Genomic DNA, 24259 nt, shown 5'->3' with positions numbered 1-24259 from the left:
ATTTGAAAACTTTTGTTCTTTCAACATTTTCAACTTTTCCAACCAAATTATTTCCTTAAAATATTTGTTTGTATTGTATATTGAAAACTGTGTGCATGGGAGAATAATACTCATATTGTGAAGACTATGAATAATGATATGTTTATTCGTTGAATTCCGAAATTGCACAAGAGCCAGAATGATATTTGTCACAAATACTCAAAACAAAAGATGTGTCTTTCTGCGGTTAGTTTCAACGCGAACCATGTGTATTGGAGCATATTGTGGAAAACAGGAGATCATCACTGATGGTGAACGATCGAGTGAATTTTAATACAACATTCTCGTGAATTAATCTCTTGTTCCTGTTAAATCAACGTGGCGCAATTTTGTAGGCATTTAATGAAATTTTTCACCTGTCTGTAAAAATAAACATCACAGGGCTGCACTAGTGGTGTACACTTCGGTGGAATAACTTTGGAGGATACAGGTGGGACGTAGTGCGTCGTCCTGGAAAACCTTGTCAAACAGTTCTGGTTGTGTTTGCCCTCCCCAGGAGTTGACGATGAGGAGAAACCTTTTGTTCCCAACATATGGCTTCAAAGATGTTTTAAGAAACTCGTTGTACGTGTTTGTAGTCAGCTTTCCAGATTTTGATGACGTCATAATGATGTCCTTGTATGTTTTGGTGTATTCATCGATCCTCTTCTGGACTCGGGGTCCAAATGCACCTGTTGTCTCCTACAGGCATACGAAAACACTCGGCAGGACACGTCCAGAAAAAGTAATTGTGCTGTATATAAATGGGTAACTTTCTTCATGTCCACTCTCTTCACAAGTACGGTCTTGCTTCCTTTGTGGGTGAGCGTCTGGTTGAAAGTAGACTGGCGCTGACAACCTGGAAGGAAATGAAACAGCGTGATATTTAATGATGGAAACGATTGTACAATTACATTATAATATAAGAGAATTATTCAAATGGGTATTTGTTGTTTGAAATACCATTTATAGAATGTGATTCCATTTTGTGTCACATACCTGTTTGATCCTTGTTGATAATATAGTCCTTGTCAAAAGTGGGTATTAAATCTCAAGTTTCTAGCCGGAAAGTTTCTCCAACAGCCAATGTTTCTTCCAGTGTCACTGTTTCCTTTCGTGATACGAATTTTGTTACTTTCAGTTGACGAATTCTGTGCTGTTGTTTAAATCTCACCACCCATTGACTAGAAGCTTTCAATTCAAAGTTAACTTATTGTGCGGCCACTGCTAAAGCCCATTGTTGCCGATTTTGAGTGGTAACTTGCTGATAATTGTGCCTAGCTTCGACAAAATAATCGTAAGTCCACGAATCTATCGCTGTGTATTTGTCAAATACAGATCCACCCTCTTTAATTTCGTCTTCCCATCATGTTAAAGATTCCCATCCTTTACTTTTCAGCACCTGCAGACTCCACCAAGGAAGTGCTTTCACAATGTTGACGCATTATATTTTGTATTTTAGTGGAATATATGTAGGCTCTTTGGATTTTTTCCCTGGGGGGTCATACTCGTCCGAAGAATCGTCTATTGTAACTCTTCGAATTCTACATCTTCACCACCTTCATTCTCGTGAAGTAACTCGTCAACCACGATAGTGTTTTCACTCAAGAAATCTATCACAGTGTTGTACAACTTCTGTGCCATCAGCATAGCTTTGTGTGGAATTGACGGCGAACCTTCTGACGCTAGTAAATCATTTTCAACCAGCAGTGCATTGGAATGGGTAACTGCATCTTTAATCAGCAACTTCGATTTCCCACTGTGTAGAGAATCGTCGGTAATATCTTCTACAAGTCCCTCAGAACTCGCGATGTGTTTACTTTGAGGCACTGTAACAACAAAATGTTAGCAACAGGAAAAACTTTCACACAAGTATATTCGTTCTAAGCGCGTAAAAGCAACTGCTAGGTTCTTCTCCCCTGTTTGTAGTGCAGGGAGTGCTATGCGCGGCTATCCCTTCGCTCTCCAAGTATGCCAAATGCTCCTTTGTGGGGACCCTCATTTAAAGCGGTCTCATGACATTGAAGTCGATCGTGTACCTGAACTAGTCAGACAGAAGCTGTACACTCCTGTTTGACGGATGTTATGTATAATATATATGACAGAAATGACATATTGTCAGTATACAATACGAACGAATATCTGAAGGAAATAATTTGGTTGGAAAAGTTGAAAACATTGAAAATGTCGAAAGAACAAAAGTTTTCAATTTGAACGTCATTGTATTTCTTTTTCTTTTTTTTTTCTTTCAGTAAGGAAAAGCAAATAGATACTTTGAAAATACGAAGCACGAATTGTTACCAATATTGCATCGGCCACCACGCTATTCGGTTCAGTGAGCGAATGCATGGGTATTATATATTGTAGGACTGAAAGTTTCAGAGCGTTTTTCTCGTGAATGGCTGGCCGATGGCCATATGGCTGGGGCATTGTAACACTATGGGGTAGTGCTGCAAACGCGCCGTCCCACTCGGAACTTCATTTCCCAACCCTGGCACTCCCCTTGTTAGTCTGTTTGAAATTTCTTCAGGGTGAAGATAATTGAAAGGGTCTCCTTTTTAGTTTGTAAATACCCCTTTTGCGCGGAATTGTGTGATGTTAAAGTGATCAGACATTCTAACCCATCCACATCTGTATGAGCCAGGATGGCTCCAGGCCCTGTTCAGAGACGTACGCCAACACCACCTACTGTTTACAGGCTGAAATGTGGCAAGATATGGGGCTGGTATGAAGTGTGCTTCAGAGTCTTGAAAGCCCTCTCAAACGCTTCTTATCGGACAAAGGTACGCTTTTCTGCGGATTGTTTAGCAGGTGCAAAATCAATGCCACACCCAGGATGAATTTTCCATAATTTGTGATCTTCTGTATTGGTACGTAAGAAAAGCACTGACAAAAAACATTAGTGCAACTGCTGCAAGCGTCCGCAAAAGATAAAGTTTTCTTTTCTTCTGCGCATCATCTCAATGTCAGGTCAACAAGCGGGCTGCATCGAAAGAAGCAGCACGATTAAGAATTAAGAACTGTTATACACACGGTCAAGAGATAAATAATTATGGTGGAAGAAGATGAATATAACCAAGGATACCAGATTTGACGTAAGTTCACGACACCACTGGCTCACAATTTACGAAATTTGTGAATTAAAGGAAAAGACAGTTTATTCCCTGCAAAAATCATAAAAAATCAAATATGTCAATAGCATACAATCAATTTGTTTAATTTTATATAAAAATATGCACAACTGGTGAGCGTGACAGGACATTGAGAAAACAATGAAACCAGTTGTGTAAACTATTCAAAATTATTTATGACATTGTATGAGATTTTTTATGCATGTACTAATTATTTTCAAATTTTCATGTGCAACATCACGACTGGGAGCTAAATAACCAGAACCAAAAATTCTCATGGATAAAGTAACCAAATCAAAAGTGAAACCAGAATTTACGAAGATTTTGGAAATACGCTGTTTGTAATAATTAGAAGTACCTTCCAAGTTAAAAGTTTCTGTGTCATAGCATTTTGTGTGTCATAAAAGTAGCTAAATAATGCTTGACGATAGATAAATAATTAATTTAAATTCACAAAAATTCAATTTTCTGTTTTACAAAAATTTTAATTGTAATATTCAAACAAAATGGCACAAAAATCAGTTTCCATTATTGTTGACAATGGCAAAAACCCAATGAGCCAAGATGGCATACAATTGCAGGATAGAACATCTGAAGTACCACGGCTGGACATGGCGAATAACACAAGAAATGCGATCGTACACAAGACGCCAACAGCCTCATACATAGTCAATACTTGCGATCCCACCCCTCCTTCCCTTGTCCTAAGTCCACTCCTGCTTGCCAACGCCACCAACAACCTACCAGGCTACATCACTTCCCTAAATAAAGGCAAGCAGGCGACCTGTCTACCGATTGAAATCCTCCCCAAACCCACCTCCTCGTCCCTGCCCTCCACCCGATCCAAATACCTTAAACCCCCCCACCACACAAGCCCACCTCATCTAAACAGCGGCGTGCAAAGAAGGACTGGAAGGAGAAGCACTCCAAGGGAAAGAAGCCCTCCACCACCCCAGCCCCAACCACTCCGTCGCCCCCTGAGGAACCTGCACCCCCGACAGCACCTGTCATCGCCCTGAGAGGGGACCAAGAAACAACTGCCCTGGAAGGGAACCATGTAACTGGGCAGGACTCGGATGGTTTCATGTTGGCGAAGATAATCTTTCGTCAGTTGAAGATTCCGTCAGCTCAGAGACTGGAACCCACCCCGAACATGTTCCAGGCGGTGGCTCATGAACCAGAGACCTCCCGAGACGACTGTCCCCCCCAGGCGATCAAAACAGTCTTGACTGCCCAGGGGTACGTCATCAAGGCGGTCCAGCAGATGGGTAACATAGGAAGCAAATGGCCCCTTATACCAGGTCACACTGCCAGATATCCCGCAAAACAAAAGGGAAATAAAAATGATCCTGGCTGTGCCTGTGACCACTGTGCCACAAGAACAAGATGGTGCAGTGCTTCAGGTGTCAGGGCCTGAATCACATTGCAGCACACTGCACTATGGCGTAAGGTGCAGAAAATGTGCCGAGGCACATGACACAAGGACCTGCACACTAAAACACACGGACCCACAATTAAGGTGCGTGCTGTGTGGCAAAAACCACACAGTGGGTTACCGAGGTTGAGAGGTCCACAAAAGACACTCACAGCAGGCAAAGGGCGCTAAGGCCACCCCCCACACACGCAAACAAAACACCACCAATCCATCCAGTCACACAAAGAAACAAAACACGACAACACACACGGACAAGGCCTGGGTAAAACCAAGATTGGACACACCAAGGGCAACATACGCGGAAGTGGTTTCTCCTTCGAGAAGCCATGGAAACGTAGTCCTATCACCACAACACCAGACACAGTCACAAGACCAACACCGGGAAACACACAGAAACAATGACCAGATCCACCAAGATAGAGAAAGCCCTAGGGAACCCCACACACAGTCCACACCCTCGGATCAGTTGTTAGGCATGATAGTGCAGACCATGAACCTCATCATGGAAATGATGATGGAATTCAGGCAGGCCCAGAGGCAGAACACACAGATCCTTGTTGCCCTTCAGGCAACAGTCCAGCAGTCGCTCCCCTCTGCGACTTCCTCAGTAGTTTCAAAACCCCATCATGGATAGATGACCGAACATCCGAGGCCTGACAATGTGCGTCTTTAACGCAGATGGCGTTGTTAATCAAGAGGTCGAGTTCAGAGAACTCATGAAGAAGTTCTCCATCAACATATGCATGATGGGGGAAACCCACCTCAAACCAGGAACAAAATCGACAGTTCCCAACTACGTTAGTTACCGTAAAGACAGGCCAACCCAAAACGGAGGAGTGGCCATATACATGAAAAGAGGGATCCCCCGCCACCAGGTATTTTTACCAGCTATAATAATAATAATGGCGTGTGACGAGGGCCTCCCGTCAGGTAGGCCGCTCGCCTGGTGCAAGTCCTTCGATTTGACGCCACTTCGGCGACTTGCGTTTCAATGGGGATGAAATGATGATGATTAGGACAACACAACACCCAGTCCCTGAGCGAAGAAAATCTCCGACCCAGCCAGGAATCGAACCCGGGCCCTTAGGATTGACATTCTGTCGCGCTGACCACTCAGCTACTGGGGGCTATCAATAAAATTGAAGCAGTGGCGGTGGAAGTAACCACTGCCACTGGACCCCTAACAATCGTGGCAATCTACCAACCCCCACAAGACCAGATAGATAGGACGACATAGCTGCTCTAGGGCAAATTGAAGGCAAACTCATAATAAGGGGTGACTTCAATGCCAAAAACCCTGATTGGAATTCTAGAGTAACCTCCAGAGCAGGCACCAAACTGCAACAACTAGCACACATCCACCACTTCGAAACATGGGGCCTGGTCGAGCCCACGCATTTTCCAAAAAATGGAGGCAGGCCTGACGTGTTAGACATAGCTCTCACTAGGAGAATCACAGGGTTTGTGGCCGCAAGAACAATCAACAGAATGTCCTCCGACTACAACCCAGTGATTCTAGAGGTCGATGTGGGAGAACGGGTAGCACTCCCACAGTACCAGACGTTTTACAAACGTACAGACTGGAAGCGATACCGAGAAACTGTCACCTCCAATATCACTCACGCTCCGCCACCTACTGCCGAAACAGTAGAACAAGCGCCCACCTACTGCCGAAACAGTAGAACAAGCGCTACAAGACTTAACAGGCACCATCTTGCATGCAGCGGAAGAGGCCACCCCTCCACAAAGGGATGGCCCACTGCTACAAATACAGCTCCCCGAACACTTGCTAGCTCAAATTCGACATAAGAACAGAGTGGCAAAAGAGTGGAAGATCACCAGAAATCAGGCCACCAGGAGGCTGCTCAATCGTCTACAGAGAGAACTGAAGGTAGCTCTCAATGAGCACAGAAACCAGCAATGGCAAAACCACCTCACAGCTCTCAAAGTAGACGATCATACAGAATGGCAAGCAAGCAAACAGTTCACAAAAAGCCATGCTAGAATGCCTCCACTGCACAGGGAGCGAGGTCTGGTCTACAGCCATGCTGAGAAGGCCAACGTCCTTGCCGACTCCTTCAAGAAGCAGTTTCAAGTGGCAGAACCCCAGGATGAAGAGCATGAATAGGTAGTCATTCGTCAACTGGCCGTCTTCTTCAATGCTGAGGAGAACCCAGAGGATGAACCCACACTTTTCGCTCCTGAGGATGTGGCAAAAGTAATTAGGCGCCAGGAAATGACAGTGTCACCAATCAGTTAGTCAAAATCTCCCACCCACAGGCGATCACACACCTCGCGAACATCCTCAACGGGATTACTCGATCCCGCAAGTTCCCAGCTTGCTGGAAACATGTGGAAGTGGTCACGATACACAAACCAGGGAAAGACCCTCCATTCCCGCAGCACTACAGGCCAATTAGCCTCTTGCCAACTCTCAGCAAGATCTATGAGTGCCTCCTGCTAAGACCCATACAGGAACATATTACCAGAGAGCAACTTCTGCCAGATTTCCAATTTCGGATTCTGGCAGAACCATTCTGCCCCACAACAAATCATGAGAGCAGTTGAAGCAGCCACAGAGAGCTTCAACCACAGAGGCTACTGCGGGATAGTGCTACTAGATGTAGCCAAAGCCTTTGACTCAGTATGGCATAGACGGCTATTCTACAAGTTGTACACACAAGGATTCCCCAGGAGCACAGTTAAGCAGATCAAAAGCTATCTCATGAATAGAACTTTCTCTGTCAAAGTAGAAACTACCACCTCCACCAAAAGGCGTATTCGTGCCAGGATGCCACAGGGGTTGGTCCTGAGGCCCGTTTTGTACAGCCTGTACACTGCGGACACACCAACGGCCCCCCTGGTGCACACCGCACAGTACGCGGACGACACAGCCTTCTACACGAGAAATGCGAACAAGCACCTGGTCATCCGTAGGCTACAAATGGTTTTAGATGACACAGAAACTTGGACCCGTCGCTGGCGTATCACCATCAACTCGGAAAAGACAGGCTATGCTGATTACCTGCAGGCTCGGAAGGTGCGAAACTCCTCAACGACCCCCCCTCCATCTTCACCTAAACGGAACCCAACTCCCCTGACGCAGAACCGCCAAGTACCTTGGCGTAACCTTGGACTCTCGTCTTACGTGGAAACCCCACATAGACGAGGTCCACAGGAAGGTCTGCGCCAGAATGTCCATCCTATACCCAATCGTGAACTCAACCAGCTCCTGCGCAGTAGGAGTAAATGTGTAACAGGCCCTTATCCAGCCAGTAATGGAATATGCATGCCCCGCCTGGGAATACGCGGCAAAGCAGCATCTGGACAAATTCCAGAGGCTGCAAAACCGCACCCTCAGGAGGGCACTGCACCTACCCCTTGGATTCCCCACTGATGATCTGCAAGCCGCTACCAAAATCCCACTCCTCAAAGAAAGATTCCAAGATCTGGCAAGGGCTTTCTACGAGAGCTCTTCCAGATCTGGAAATAACCTTATAGACTCCTTATAATGAATTCTACTCTGCTTTTGTAAATGATGAAAGTCTATGTGAATGCAGCTTGCCGCTAACTTGGTGTAATGTTTTGTCTGTACAGAAGTGTATCTGTCGCCTTTATCGCTCTTTCCCTCTCACACATAAATCGGTACAATAAAGTCAGGGTTTCGTGTTTTCTAGTTAGGCTGATCCGTGAAAAGACAGAGAAACAATTATGCTAATGGAGGATTCTCTCACTCTCTCTCTCTCTCTCTCTCTCTCTCTCTCTCTCCTTTATCTGTGTACAGTTTAAATATATTATTTGCGTGAAATCAGCCTAGTAGAATCTCTGGTGGAGCCCTTCGTCTTAATATTCAGCGGCTGGCTTGCTAAAAAAGATCTTTACATTTGTTATTATTATTAAGCGCTGCATTCAGTTGGGAAAATCGATCGTTTGAACAATTCGTTCAGTTTACGACAGATCTAAAATTTCAGATGTGGACGAAGCCTTTTTGGACGATTTCAAAAAACTCAGAGATTGCAGGCTCTCTTCGTCACAGCTGAAACTTCCCAATTAGTTACAGGGCCCAGACAATCATCAATGGTTCAGACAGAGAACTCATTCGTCATTCACTCTAGAATAAAATGGTCACAAACCTTATTTCTGAGGAAAATTGTATATTGAATCCATTTCCGTACATGTTCCGTTTTCTATTGGTTCCAAGTCTCATGTAATTTTCTTTTACAGGTTTTTCTTTCCCTTTATCTATCACGCTAGCGGCACAAACTTTCCTAGCTCGCTTTAGCGCGAAGAAAAGTAAATAAATCTCCTTTAGCAATCCGACAATCTTCCAACAGATACTTCCGAAGCTGTTCCTCTCTCTCTCTATAATAACCATGGAGCATACATTTCTGTACCTCTGTTGTTCCAAAGAATAAACGTACTAGAAAAATACCTTGGCGTCGACGAGCTGTCGGCGCATATATTACTAGAAAATCTGATCAGATACTTTTCAAACGTAAATACATGTGGATGATTTGGTTGACCATTATTAATTATTGCGTGGTAGAGGGTAATTTTCCGTGGGGAGATTACATCCTTAGGTCGGTATGACATGTCCCGCGACAAGCACAAACACCCTATGACGATCTACGATCTTCGACGACTAAGTCGAACAGAACATCCCTACATCCAAATCCCAATCCTCCTCCCGTCCTCAAAATAACAATCATCTCGTCAACCTCAGGCAAGTACCAGACACATACAGAACATTCATCACATTTCACAGACACCATAAAATCACAGATAAACTCACACACACAAGTACACAGAGGAGTAAAGGCGACAAACTCCCCCGCACACTTCCCCAAAGAGGGGAAAGTACTAGATGAGAGTGAGTGCAACTTCCCGACACTTCGCCAGAAGATGATGGGTACGAAACTCATTGAAACATTGCAACAAGACGACGCCACCACTCGGCTGATAACCCGAGAAGAATTCATCAGAAGGTCTATTAAGATACATCTACATCTACATCTATACTCCGCGAGCCACCTTACGGTGTGTGGCGGAGGGTACTTATTGTACCACTATCTGATCCCCCCTTCCCTGTTCCATTCACGAATTGTGCGTGGGAAGAACGACTGCTTGTAAGTCTCCGTATTTGCTCTAATTTCTCGGATCTTTTCGTTGTGATCATTACGCGAGATATATGTGGGCGGTAGTAATATGTTGCCCATCTCTTCCCGGAATGTGCTCTCTCGTAATTTCGATAATAAACCTCTCCGTATTGCGTAACGCCTTTCTTGAAGTGTCCGCCACTGGAGCTTGTTCAGCATCTCCGTAACGCTCTCGCGCTGACTAAATGTCCCCATGACGAATCGCGCTGCTTTTCGCTGGATCATGTCTATCTCTTCTATTAATCCAACCTGGTAAGGGTCCCATACTGATGAGCAATACTCAAGAATCGGACGAACAAGCGTTTTGTAAGCTACTTCTTTCGTCGATGAGTCACATTTTCTTAGAATTCTTCCTGTGAATCTCAACCTGGCGCCTGCTTTTCCCACTATTTGTTTTATGTTATCATTCCACTTCAGATCGCTCCGGATAGTAACTCCTAAGTATTTTACGGTCGTTACCGCTTCCAATGATTTACCACCTATGGCATAATCGTACTGGAATGGATTTCTGCCCCTATGTATGCGCATTATATTACATTTATCTACGTTTAGGGAAAGCTGCCAGCTGTCGCACCATGCATTAATCCTCTGCAGGTCCTCCTGGAGTACGTACGAGTCTTCTGATGTTGCTACTTTCTTGTAGACAACCGTGTCATCTGCAAATAGCCTCACGGAGCTACCGATGTTGTCAACTAAGTCATTTATGTATATTGTAAACAATATAGGTCCTATCACGCTTCCCTGCGGTACTCCCGAAATTACCTCTACATCTGCAGATTTTGAACCGTTAAGAATGACATGTTGTGTTCTTTCTTCTAGGAAATCCTGAATCCAATCACAAACCTGGTCCGATATTCCGTAAGCTCGTATTTTTTTCACTAAACGTAAGTGCGGAACCGTATCAAATGCCTTCCTGAAGTCCATCAATCTGCTCGCCAGTGTCTACGGCACTGTGAATTTCTTGGGCAAATAGGGCGAGCTGAGTTTCACATGATCTCTGTTTGCGGAATCCATGTTGGTTATGATGAAGGAGATTTGTATTATCTAAGAACGTCATAATACGAGAACACAAAACATGTTCCATTATTCTACAACAGATTGACGTAAGCGAAATAGGCCTATAATTATTCGCATCTGATTTATGACCCTTCTTGAAAATGGGAACGACCTGCGCTTTCTTCCAGTCGCTAGGTACTTTACGTTCTTCCAGCGATCTACGATAAATTGCTGATAGAAAGGGGGCAAGTTCTTTAGCATAATCACTGTAGAATCTTAAGGGTATCTCGTCTGGTCCGGATGCTTTTCCGCTACTAAGTGATAGCAGTTGTTTTTCAATTCCGATATCGTTTATTTCAATATTTTCCATTTTGGCGTCCGTGCGACGGCTGAAGTCAGGGACCGTGTTACGATTTTCCGCAGTGAAACAGTTTCGGAACACTGAATTCAGTATTTCTGCCTTTCTTCGGTCGTCCTCTGTTTCGGTGCCAACATTTACAAGTGAAGGTAAGAAGATGAATACTGTTGTGTTTATTAGTGCTTTAAGACACGTGTTTCCTAGAAATTGGACAGAAGCACAGAAGATCAGGTTTGTTTTTGGGTACACGCAAGGCGATGCACTTCTGTGGGCGACCGAGGTAGCTGAGCGTTGTACCACATACACTCCTGGAAATTGAAATAAGAACACCGTGAATTCATTGTCCCAGGAAGGGGAAACTTTATTGACACATTCCTGGGGTCAGATACATCACATGATCACACTGACAGAACCACAGGCACATAGACACAGGCAACAGAGCATGCACAATGTCGGCACTAGTACACTGTATATCCACCTTTCGCAGCAATGCAGGCTGCTATTCTCCCATGGAGACGATCGTAGAGATGCTGGATGTAGTCCTGTGGAACGGCTTGCCATGCCATTTCCACCTGGCGCCTCAGTTGGACCAGCGTTCGTGCTGGACGTGCAGACCGCGTGAGACGACGCTTCATCCAGTCACAAACATGCTCAATGGGGGACAGATCCGGAGATCTTGCTGGCCAGGGTAGTTGACTTACACCTTCTAGAGCACGTTGGGTGGCACGGGATACATGCGGACGTGCATTGTCCTGTTGGAACAGCAAGTTCCCTTGCCGGTCTAGGAATGGTAGAACGATGGGTTCGATGACGGTTTGGATGTACCGTGCACTATTCAGTGTCCCCTCGACGATCACCAGTGGTGTACGGCCAGTGTAGGAGATCGCTCCCCACACCATGATGCCGGGTGTTGGCCCTGTGTGCCTCGGTCGTATGCAGTCCTGATTGTGGCGCTCACCTGCACGGCGCCAAACACGCATACGACCATCACTGGCACCAAGGCAGAAGCGACTCTCATCGTTGAAGACGACACGTCTCCATTCGTCCCTCCATTCACGCCTGTCGTGACACCACTGGAGGCGGGCTGCACGATGTTGGGGCGTGAGCGGAAGACGGCCTAACGGTGTGCGGGACCGTAGCCCAGCTTCATGGAGACGGTTGCGAATGGTCCTCGCCGATACCCCAGGAGCAACAGTGTCCCTAATTTGCTGGGAAGTGGCGGTGCGGTCCCCTACGGCACTGCGTAGGATCCTACGGTCTTGGCGTGCATCCCTGCGTCGCTGCAGTCCGGTCCCAGGTCGACGGGCACGTGCACCTTCCGCCGACCACTGGCGACAACATCGATGTACTGTGGAGACCTCACGCCCCACGTGTTGAGCAATTCGGCGGTATGTCCACCCGGGCTCCCGCATGCCCACTATACGCCCTCGCTCAAAGTCCGTCAACTGCACATACGGTTCACGCCCACGCTGTCGCGGCATGCTACCAGTGTTAAAGACTGCGATGGAGCTCCGTATGCCACGGCAAACTGGCTGACACTGACGGCGGCGGTGCACAAATGCTGCGCAGCTAGCGCCATTCGACGGCCAACACCGCGGTTCCTGGTGTGTCCGCTGTGCCGTGCGTGTGATCATTGCTTGTACAGCCCTCTCGCAGTGTCCGGAGCAAGTATGGTGGGTCTGACACACCGGTGTCAATGTGTTCTTTTTTCCATTTCCAGGAGTGTATTTGCAATTTGAACGGGCATTTATGACAAATACTGGTCAGAAGACGTACAGGAGAGACTTAAGCGAGAGGTTTTTAACCCCAACCATTTTAATAGCAAATATGGTAACTTGCGAAAATATTTTGAGAAGTATCTCAACAAAACAAGTCATTGTACGAATCTTATTTCTGATGTGGATGTTTTAAAAATTTTAAAAAGTTGTTTGCTATCACACATTTGTGAAAAATTAATTACTACACCTGAGCACGACACAGAATATTTTGTATCCATTTTAGATTCAATCGACCTAATATATAAAGAGAAAGGAGTAACAACTAGGGCATCAGACAGCCAAACACCACAACAACGTAATTTGAATGGTCAATACAAAAATGCCAGACACAAACACAGCAAAGCTGGTACGCGCAACCGCAAGGATACATTAACCATGGTAATGGATACGGGAATGGAAATCGTAGGAACAAGAGATTTAAACAAAACTTTCCGTATAACAGGAACGATTACCATCCACAACCCAATTTCAGACCCTCTCTGAAAATCATGCACCGCTTGTAAATGAAAACAGTCAGCCACAAGCCGCATCGGTGGCCGGCACACGGCTACAACAATAACATACAACACGCCATACCGCAGACATCCTTTGCGCAGCAAAATCACAATACGGCAACATTTCACAACAGCCATATGAACACACGAGAAAGCATGTTGTGAACTGGAAATGATACACACTGGAGAAAGAATCGCACAGTACAACTGACAGAAGTTGTCCCGTGTACCGAAGTAGTTCTGACATGTTCCACATCCTGGAGGACCTCCTCACTATGGATCAATTGGAATGAAAGTAAATCTAATCTAATCTAAAAGATCAGATTACACCGCAGGAAAATCCGAATCGGTCGTAGTTGAGCCCCATACTATATACCTTATAAGCGATGGGGGCAAGCCAGATTTACAAACATGTTTCATACCATTCGATGAACAAGGAGACATAAAAGACGGTCTATACCAACATCAACTAAAATCAGCGAAAAATACACTGGAAGAACAAGTGCAAGCAATAACCAGAATGAAAATTTTTGGTATAGACACACAGTTAATACTTTATACAGGGTCCACGACTAATTTAATGCCTGAAGCATTTTTCACTGAATTAAAAAGATGGAATAAATTCCCTGTTCTGCCAGTACAAAACTGTGAAGTACAAATCGCTACTGGCGGCAAAACCAAGTTAGTAAAACACCAACCTCTTATCACTGTGGACACTGAATAATTTCCTGTGCAGTGTAATTTTTTAATAGTAGATAAACTTATAGTCAACTGCTTGATAGGTATGGACACATTTAGAACTTACAAAACTCAAATAGACATAGGTAATGGTAAGTGCCATTTCTTTGTGAAGGACCAAAGACTTTCTATTAGCCTGATTACCACACTGGAGAGGTATGTCAAAGAAAACCCACAATCCCATGTCACTGTACAGTATTCATATCCCACTGTGTATTTTATGAACAAATGTGATAACAGACACGAGACCGACGTTGAAGTTAACCAGGAATTAGTAGAACAAAAATTGAATGAATCAAATATTCTAGACGCTACACAACAAGAGCTTTCTGACTTACTTTTTAAATATCCAGAAGTTATCAACGATTATGAACAGAAACTTAATGTCCATCCTCACGAAACATTTTGTGTTATGTCTTACCCTATACCGTGGGCAAGCAGGAAATCGGTAGAATGTGCTAATGGGGGATCATACAGCGATCATTTTCACCATATTGCAGCCCAATACTACAAGTTAGCAAACCTGATGTATCAGTATGACTAGTTTTAGATGCTAGAGGCATAAACAAAATCCTAGTACCAGTAAGGACAAAACCAGATAATTTAAATGAACAATTGCTAAAATTTCACGACACCAAATATTTCAGCACCCTTGACCTGAAAAAATCCTACTGGCAAATAAAGTTGCATGAGGAGAGCAGAAAATACACAGTATTTTTCTGCAATGGCAGGAGTTATGAATTTCAAGTTCTACACTTTGGCTTAAACATTAGTGCAGGCGTATTTATATCAGCCTTGGACAGGGTCTTAGGAGCAGAATTGCTCAGTAAGGTTACCATTTATATTGACGATATGTTAATAGCCACATCAACTTGGGCAGAACACATTAGTATAACAGAAAAGGTATTTCAGAGATTTACAAAATACGGAGTGACAGCAAATCTAAAGAAATCTAACTTTGGCAAAGAACAAGTGAAATTTTTAGGACATTCGTATCAGAACAGGGTACATTACCAGACCCAAAGAAACTAGATGCCATACGTAATTGCTCACCCCCAAGGAAGAGAAAACAATTGAAAGCATATCTAGGACTAACTTCCTTCTTTCGAAAATTTATACCACAGCAGCTTATGAATAGTGATGCACTACTTAACCTGTTGAGAAAGAATATGCCTTGGTTATGGGATGAGGGATGCAAGGAGGACTTCACCAAAAGTAAAAATGCATTAATATAAGCAAACATTCTGAGTCATCCTGACATGTCCAAAGACTTCTGTTTAAACATGGATGCCTCGTCTCAGGGGCTGGGGGCATGGTCGTTCGTGATACAAGAAGAAGAAAGAAAAACCATACCCAAAGTCATCAGCTTTGCCAGCAGAATTTTATCAGAGGCAGAAAGATCATATTCCATATCAGGACTGGAAAGTTTAGCAGTAATTTGGGCGTTTAGGAAATTTGAGTATTTTCTTTGGGGTAAAAACACTAAAGTTTACTGTGACCACCAATCGTTATCTTTTCTATTAACTTGTTAACTGTTACACCGAAGACTAGCGAGGTGGTGTTTGTACCCGCAGGAATTCAATTTTGAAATAATATACATAAAGGGCAGTCAGAATGTTACTGCAGATGCATTATCCAGGGAATGCAAACTACAAGGTAAGTAAATAGTCAGCTTCAACCATAGTATCTATGGTCGAAGATAGTCAGTTATACAAAGGCATTTTGCTCCACCGGAAGCACAAAAGAGCTAACCATTAGTGTGTATGCCTTCCAGAGGAATACACCGATGAATTTATCGAATACAAACACAAACAGTATGGGGGCATTACGGAGTAACAAAACGTACAGACAAGATTTCCAAACTTTGTTACTTTCCTAATTTACGACATGTTTCACAAATATTAAAAAAGTGTGCTATTTGTCAAAGAACAAAACCATCCAGTATGTCAAAGTTTACAGAACTACATCCCATACTAACCAAAGCTCCACTGGAAATGGTTTCTCTGGATATCGCAGGGCCATATCCTAGAGCAAAAGGTGGTGTCAAATACACAATAGCTCTTTATGATATTTTCACAAAATACATCAAACTTTATGCTATCTAAACCACTACAGCCAGTAGCATCATAAGGAGAATTGAAGAGGATTATTTACGAAGAGTAGGGAAACCCAAAGCCATATTAACAGACAAGGCAGCCTATTTCGTAGGAAGAAAATTGAAACAATTCATGAGTACACAGGGCATTAAACACATCTTGGTACGTTTTTTTCCACCCAGAAGCAAGTCCCGTGGAGAGGGATTTTAAGGAATTCAATAGATTTATAGGGACATACGCTCATAATAAGCATTCACAATGGATTGAATACATGACTCCATTTATGCAAATAGTAAAATCTCCCCCACTCTTCTACAGGTTTCACTCCTAATGAACTTACGTTCAACACAAAGCAAACTGAAGACTGGGAATCACCCATACCAAAATTACATACTAAAGATTTAACTTTACAGGATAAAATCAAACTAGCAGTAATTACGCTAGAGAATGGAGCAGAATACAGGAAGAGAATATACAACAAAACGTTAAAAACGAGTAACACATTGTTTCGAAGGGCAATGAGTTCTCTTGAGAAAACATCCCACATCGGTAAGCTGAACAAAAAATGGCAATTACTGTACTCAGGGCCATTTATTATTGCAAAAATACCTTATCCTGGAACTTATAGTTTGGTATATGAAAGAACGGGGAGAGACAGAGGTTCCCACCCTCACAAAGAATTAAAATCTTTTCACGAGTAGTGACACAGAATCACAGCAGTTTTCTAGTCATAAAATGTATTTATAAGTAATGTCATAGTTTTATAAGTAAGAAATTTTATTATGTGTATTTTAAATGAAATGTGTATAAACTCAAGTAATTTTCTTGTTTTGTAAGCAAAGAAGTGAAAAAACAGCTTCACGCGAAGCGAAATGCAAACTGGAGCAGCGTACAACTCAGCCGTGCGCACTCAACAATGCATGTTTACGACAGTACTAGTCCAGATCACGTGGTACTAGGGAGGAGGCGTTGAACCTGCGCAAGCGCAACAGGCTAACTCGCGGCGGGGAAGCCTAAAAAGACACATCATTGTGGTCTAAAACCACTCGGAAGTGACGTCAAAATGACGTATACGCAAACGCGCTGCACACTTGTCGACTGATCGAGATCTGTGGTTGAATCGAGTTAGCAGGAAAAGTGTCTGCTTTGTTCATTACTGTCATACTGACCATGTATCTTGAGTGGTTGTGTTTTCGCTATCGACTATCGAGCAAAATGTCTCAGGTGTATGAAAACATCTTTCGTGACGCTCTGAAAGATTTCAGAGTTTCGGAGGAAGGCCTGATTTCAGGCTATTGTAGTTCGTTGGAGGAGGTAATAACAATTTTATGTTAGTATTGGCTGGCAAAAATATGCGCCTTTAGAGACCTTAGGAACTCTAGAAAATAACTTTTTTTCTGCTGCCAGTTAAGATTTCATTTTAATAAATTTTATATGTCGCTTTCAGCGATCTGATTCCAATTTTTAAGTGAGTGTTTATGTATTATGCAGTTTTTTTCTTTGTTTTCGTTGTGAGGTGCTGTATTGTTACATTACCTTTACTGTAACATATACAGCTGGAATATTGTAATTAATGATCGCTGTTTAGGAAGTCAATGGCAACTTTGTTTCAAAATTCGCCGTTTGTGAGTTCGTCATCTATGTATTACAGAAAGAGAAACTGAACATTGCAGCAGCTCACGCGCAAACGTCGTCTCGAGTAAATGGCGTAATTTAGAAGACACACACATGAAAATGGGACTCAGGGCCTGGGAATAGTCATGCAAAAGGAAAATAAAAAGCTGTATATTTGCAGCTAATGTCATTGCCAGAGCGTGGGCTCTGTATTCCACATAAATGTATCCTGCATTTTCCCAGGAATTTTACGTAGTTCTTTCTAATTGCAGTATCAGCTCCAGTGCATAATTGCACAAATCTATTACTGCTGTTTTCTTTGTGCTGGCACTGAGCTGAATTTCATTGAGGTACTGAATTCAGAGATTAGCTAGAAAACTGTCTGTCTGTAATTCAAATGACTGTAAGATCCTTAGTTTCTCACCAAAGTTTCAGCAAGGTCAGCGACATCAACTATGAAACAACTTTTTTCATCAATAGCACTGTAATGAATGCCACTTTATGCAAATGTTGCAACACGGCCACGTTTGGCTTCCTTACTGAATTCTGAGCAAAGGTGTATTGTTGATGGATGCTGAGTGAGAGTTTTTTGTTCAGGATACCGTTGCTCAGTAATAACTGTCCGCTTAATTAATACATGTTATGATGTTTCAGTTATTACCACTGCTTAGGTGGCTGCTTTGTGTGGATAATGTTGGAACTCTATTGGGATTGCTGGATTATATTGGTAGACAAAGTCTGTCAGGATCTAAAATTTTCTCAGCACCACACTGAAATTTTGATGATAATGTAAGCTGTTTTAGTCTTTAGAAATGCTCGTTGGTGAATATGGGTCCTCATAGGGTATAGAAGCTTATGACACTTTGAAGCCCTCAAAGTTAAACTTCTCTTACAGGTGTTCTTTCACATCTACACTCTTTTCTTATTGCCCTGCTAGATTTTATTTTAATTTCTTCTATTGATCTGGCTTTTACTGGAGATGATGTTGATGGGAGTGAGTTATTAAGTCATTTATTTATTTTTCTTAGTTTTTCCTCTCACAACATAGGACTTGGGATGAGGCAAAATGTCTTCTGGAGATATTATCTCAGTTCTTCTACTGGATAGTCTTGACTTCTCGAGGAGGAGAAATGTTGAAGTCTGCATCTATAACCTTGTCAGGAATACCAATAGTAGAAATAGATGGCAAATTATTTTTAAGTTTGGAGTGTATCAGTCAAATAAGCCTTAAAAGTGCTGTATTACTTCTGTTGGTGATAAGGAGGAATTCTGGCTAACCAGCCCAGATCATGATTGATTTTGCTCTATTTGTCATTAGATAATTTCCTGTGTCATACAATAACTTAAGTAAGACTTCAAGACAAGAAGTCATAGCTTATGGCTTGTATGATGTGGCAGAGTATGCAAAATTATGCTGTTTTATTTTCATATGATGATTATGCAGAATCATAAGTTGTGGTCCTTGAGGGGAGTGTCTTATGTATGTAATGGAAGTTTCACAAATTCTGTGAGCAATTCGTCATATCATGCTCTCTTTCCTAGGTCTTTGTTACAGATTTCAATCCCTTTGCAAATTAATGTGCCAAGATGCTTGCAGATTTTGTGATTAAGCTTAATGGATGTTGTATTGAAGTAATGTAGTCAGAGGACTTTCTTCCACTTTTGTTAAGAGTTTGACAGCCGAAATCTGATATTCGTCAATTGTAGGAGAGAAATCTTTTTGTAATTTTTACGAAAACTTTTTCATGGATGTATTACCCAGTTTCAACTTTCATCAGTTGTACTGGATAGTTTTGATTGGTGATTGTCTTATTCTTAGTATATAAAACCTGGAATTCATAGTATGCATAATTATTATACTTAATAAACCTTTTGTTGACGTAAGGCAAGGCGTGCTTGTAATGAGGTTAACTGAAGCACTGGTCAGTTAACCCTAAAACTAGGTCATTAACCTTCATGTGCACTTGGAAAATATTTTTCATCATCATAATTACAACTGAAAGAACATTTTATGATCACAATTTTAACTGAAGTCAACGGTAACATAATTTGTGGTCAGTGAATAACAATGGAATAAAAGCAAAAGAGCAAACAAATGAACTCCCAATTTTGTCAATGCATCCATGGTTAATAACATAACACTTACTTACTTTAGCTGTCAAAAACATCAGATGTGATGAAAGGCTGTGTACATTAAATAACTGAATTTTGTAAAGCCTAAAATTTCCCTCTGCATTCATGTTTCCCAGTTAACCTTCAGTGTAGTTACCCTCAGTTTATGCTACTGGTCACTTTATTCTCAGGTGGAAACACTGCTCGGTCAGCTGAAAACTGTGGGGTTTTCACACTGTGTGAGAAGTCGTTTTAAAGAGCCATCTTCAGATGTTATGAAAAGTAAGTGAACTGCTGCATTAATTACTATCTGTGGTTTACCATTTTAGTTCATATATGTATACTTGAAGGAAGAACTTAGTTTGCTGGAATTATGGATAGTATATATACTTTAAATGGACATTTCTTTCTAAGCTGCACTAACAATTGATGGAATTGACTCTTTTTTTGTTATTGTTAATAGTTGTTGTGATATGCAAGGCAGAATTGTATTAATTATTTTCCTCTGTGTTGTTGACTTGTTTGTCATTTATCCATTTTCACAGCCATACACTCAGTAATTTTTACACACTTGCATTTGATAATAGGCTGATTAAAATTATTTGTTGGTTGACAATTCCTGTCGGAGCTGGTTTCCTCCAATCAGAGTGCTGTATACGTCAGGTCCAAACTATCTCTGTTCGCCATTTCCTTACTGCCACAACAGCTGATCAATCCACTTCCATTTTCTTGTCTGACTTCCTTTCTTGATGTGTTTGAACGCCATGCAATCATTTGCTGCCTTCAACCAGATTGGCCTTAAACAACATTTTAAGACAGTAGGCATAACTACGTATCCTTACAATATCTTTGCTAGAGCTAGCTTTAGCATCGTAACATAATGTGAAAGGCTGCTCTGGTTGAAGGCAGCACATGATTGTTGGGACCAAATAATCTTACATGAGTGTAATGTAGAGTGGTGGCATAGTGTAACGGATAAGAGACATTCCTGATCCATATAAAGTTGTGGATTTGAGTCTTGACAGATTCTTTGATATTTTTTATACCAAAATATTATCAAAATTACTTCATTATTTTTATTCAGTTAATAGGTTTGGATGCAGTTTTATTTCTAACACTCTGCTGTGTCATTTTCGACATTGTATTTACTTTTTAATTCCTTATATTTCTTCTTCATATCATTATTTCATTTGAAATCAGCTTTTCACCTATAACCTGTAACTGAATGCAAACCAGGACTGCTCATCAGTTGGTAATTTGGCAGTCCATGCAGCTTGTGTGAGGACAGTTTCAGGTGCCATAATTAATGAAAGGAAGAAATTAGTTTGCTTTTAGCACTGAAATACAATTTTTTTTGTCTTGAGTTTGCTTATAGAGATTAGCTTCAGCTAGTTTCCTGTCATTTGCTTAGTGTTGGATGTTTCACCATCAAGCCAGGCCAGGCAACAGCATTAAGTGTGAGGCTATGCTGCGACTGCCCGTGGTCACACAGCATTAAATGTATTAATTGTTGTGAACAAAGTACGATTAACAGTTCTTCTGTAGAATGCTGACAGCCATTTTCTAGGATATATTGCACATCATGTTATCAAATGAGTTTAAATTCTGGGCTATAAAATGTCGTATCTGCCACAGTTATGCCATTGGTCACTCCAAAACCAGTTGTCAGCAGAGCATGTCATATTCATGTTATTTCATAATGGCCACTTCCAACACTGCACAGAGTTACATGTATACGTTTCCCATCCTTTCGTAATCCCAACCTGTGCTCTGCCTCTACTGAGCTAAACCTACTTTTTTTTAACATGAAAATTAAATTGAACAGCACTTGCTGAGTGACCTGCTCTGTTTGTTGCCTATAATACAGCAGCAGCCGGTGTGCTAACACTTTAGCAAAAAGTGACAGATGCCAACTAACAAATAATTTTAATGAAGCTACACTGCTGTGTTCATGTTTAAATGGTTTCTATGGCTTTCGATAATTGTGGTGTTGATATGTAAAACAGTAGTCAGCTCATTGAACCTATTGACAGGCATGTTTAGCTTTATTGTCTTCCTAGTTAAGTTTATTTTTTGTAATTCCACATTTATAGTAATTACATTTTTCTACATAAGTGTTCTTCACATCTCCTTTGTTCACAAAGAATATTAATTCCACATTTATTGTAACCACAATAAAGCACTTCAGTTGCCCAAAATCAGTATGGTATCCTCATTGCACATGGCAGACAGTTCCATTTCTTTGCTAGATACAAAAGGTGTGACATCCCGTAAAATTTTGCTCCAGTACTATGTAAAGTAGATAGACAATCTGCTTCCATCAGTTCAGAACTTTGACAATACATGTCAAATGAATGAAATGTTTTCTCACATTGTATTTAGTTAATTAGCAATAACATATGTGAATTATTTAACAATAACAATGTTTGTGTTTTTGTCTGTGAGAAATATATTAACTGTTCCAGGTAAAACAAAACATTGCTTCAAGCAAATGCAGGGACATGTCCCTATCCCCTTTTTTGGTTGTGCATTTGCAGTGGAGAGTGTGTGGCCAAAATACTATAAAAGTAGAGTGTCTAGTGTACCTGAGCACTTGGTAATATCATGCTGTGTTAAGATAGACTTACTTTCCATAAAACAAGTTAGTTACAGGGAAAGTTTATTAAATAAATTTTATAGTAGTTCTTTACCCTCTTTAGGAAGACCATGTGACTCCTCGTAAGAGATTGAGGATCATGGATACTAGAAAATCCAACTGCCCAGCGACTTTAAATATGAAGTGTATAAGGGTGTATTCTGATTACAGTATGCACTCAGCAACTGAACACAGGGATACCAAGGCAAAAGTAAGAATCCAGTTTGGGTTCTGCTTGGAGAAAATTTTACATGATCAGTTGACAGTATACTTTAAAATCTATTGTTTTTAATGCTCTTAATTAAATAATTGATACATTTTTGTCTTACAGGTTCTTGCAAGTCTACAGAAAGATTTGGCATTGCCATGCCCGCCTAAGAGCTACCTACGTTATTATTTGACTGCTTCCCCAGCAAATGCACACACACATGCTACTGAAAGTGTTGAAGCAAGTGGGTACATACATCCTTCACTTGTAAAGGAAATCAAAAACTTAGTACTCAGTGGAATGACATTTCTCAAATTCATTAAGTTGGCTCTAGATAGATTTGATGAAATCAATTTCACTGGGACACACATACCAGGTCAAATGAATAGTACCTTTTACCCCACAGGGAAAACTATTTACAGTCACATTTATTGGACCCTTTATGGTACAAATAAAGTATTGTTTGACGAGACTAGACTGCAGAATCAGGCTGATGAGTGGCACAAAGACTCGAGCAATCACATGATTTTAGACATTGTACGGGAGCCAATGGAGAAGTGAAACCATTACTTTTTTGCTATCAGAGCAGTTGGCAGAGAGATCTTTTGAAGAAGTATGGGGGTAGTTGTTTGTTAGATGCAACATATGATATTCCTTTATTTTTTATAGCTGTGAAGAGTAATGTGGGCTATTTGGTTGTCGGGGTTTTTTTTTTTTTCATTCAGATTGAAAATGCAAGATCCATTCATGAAGCACTAGACATTTTCAAGGACTGGAACAAGGATTGGAATCCCCTCTATTGGGTTACTGATTTCTCGGAGTCGGAGATAAATGCAATTGAGCAAGCATTCCCTCAGACAAAAGTTTACTTGTGCCTTTTCCATCGAAAACAGGCATGGGGAAGATGGTAGGAGAAAAAAAAAAAAAAAAAAAAAAAAAGGATAATCTACGTGTACCAAATGACATGAAGACGTTTCTGGATATGTGGCAAGAAATTTCAGAATCACCAACAGAGAGAGAATTTAGAGATCGCGTAGAAGAGTTGCGAACGCATGAGGTTTCTCGGAGAAACGAGTGTGCATGGCCATACTTTAAACAGCAATGGCTAACGGTATGTGAAAGATGGGTGAAAGCGTATGAGGACAAGGGCAGATTTGCAACTATTGACACTACAAATGGAGTTGAAGCCATGAACAAGGTTGTAAAACATTTTTTCCATAAACACAATTCAGACAGGAGTTTAACAGGGGTTACTAAGGTTATAATAAACCAGTTTCTTCCAAGCCTAATTAGAAACTACTGTCTGCAGAATTCTGCCATCAAAGCTTATAACAAAGATGTTCCACTGTTTTTGCATAAAAAAACAAACAAGTTTTTGAAACATGTCATGCAGCGATATGCATCAGCAAAAGTTGAGTTAACTGCACGATCAGTGAGTAGGAGATCGGATGGTTCATTTTGTGTGGAGAGTGCAAAGTCCAGAAACTGTA

General features: G+C 41.7%; 1 protein-coding gene across 1 annotated transcript; it reads left to right on the top strand.

The window, feature by feature from the left end:
* Positions 1-17411: 17411 nt before the first annotated feature.
* On the top strand, positions 17412-22648 carry LOC126456013 (uncharacterized). Its single transcript, XM_050091768.1, has 3 exons — positions 17412-17514; positions 20118-20208; positions 22392-22648. The coding sequence occupies exons 1-3, from the start codon at positions 17416-17418 to the stop codon at positions 22646-22648; spliced, it is 447 nt and encodes a 148-aa protein (XP_049947725.1). The 5' UTR covers positions 17412-17415.
* Positions 22649-24259: the final 1611 nt, after the last annotated feature.

Source organism: Schistocerca serialis, chromosome 2 (assembly GCF_023864345.2).
Source record: "Schistocerca serialis cubense isolate TAMUIC-IGC-003099 chromosome 2, iqSchSeri2.2, whole genome shotgun sequence".
In the NCBI taxonomy this organism is placed as follows: Eukaryota; Metazoa; Arthropoda; class Insecta; order Orthoptera; family Acrididae; genus Schistocerca; species Schistocerca serialis.
The sequence above is the reverse complement of the archived record's forward strand: the minus strand, read 5'-3'. Positions and strand labels throughout refer to the sequence as shown.

Bases quoted from the DNA above. Each gene is read 5' to 3' on its own strand.
- LOC126456013 (XM_050091768.1), top strand. From the start codon at position 17,416: ATGTCTCAGGTGTATGAAAACATCTTTCGTGACGCTCTGAAAGATTTC. The intron at 17,515-20,117 runs GTAATAACAATT...CTTTATTCTCAG, and splicing joins ATTGTAGTTCGTTGGAGGAG to GTGGAAACACTGCTCGGTCA. The intron at 20,209-22,391 runs GTAAGTGAACTG...TAACTGTTCCAG, and splicing joins ATCTTCAGATGTTATGAAAA to GTAAAACAAAACATTGCTTC.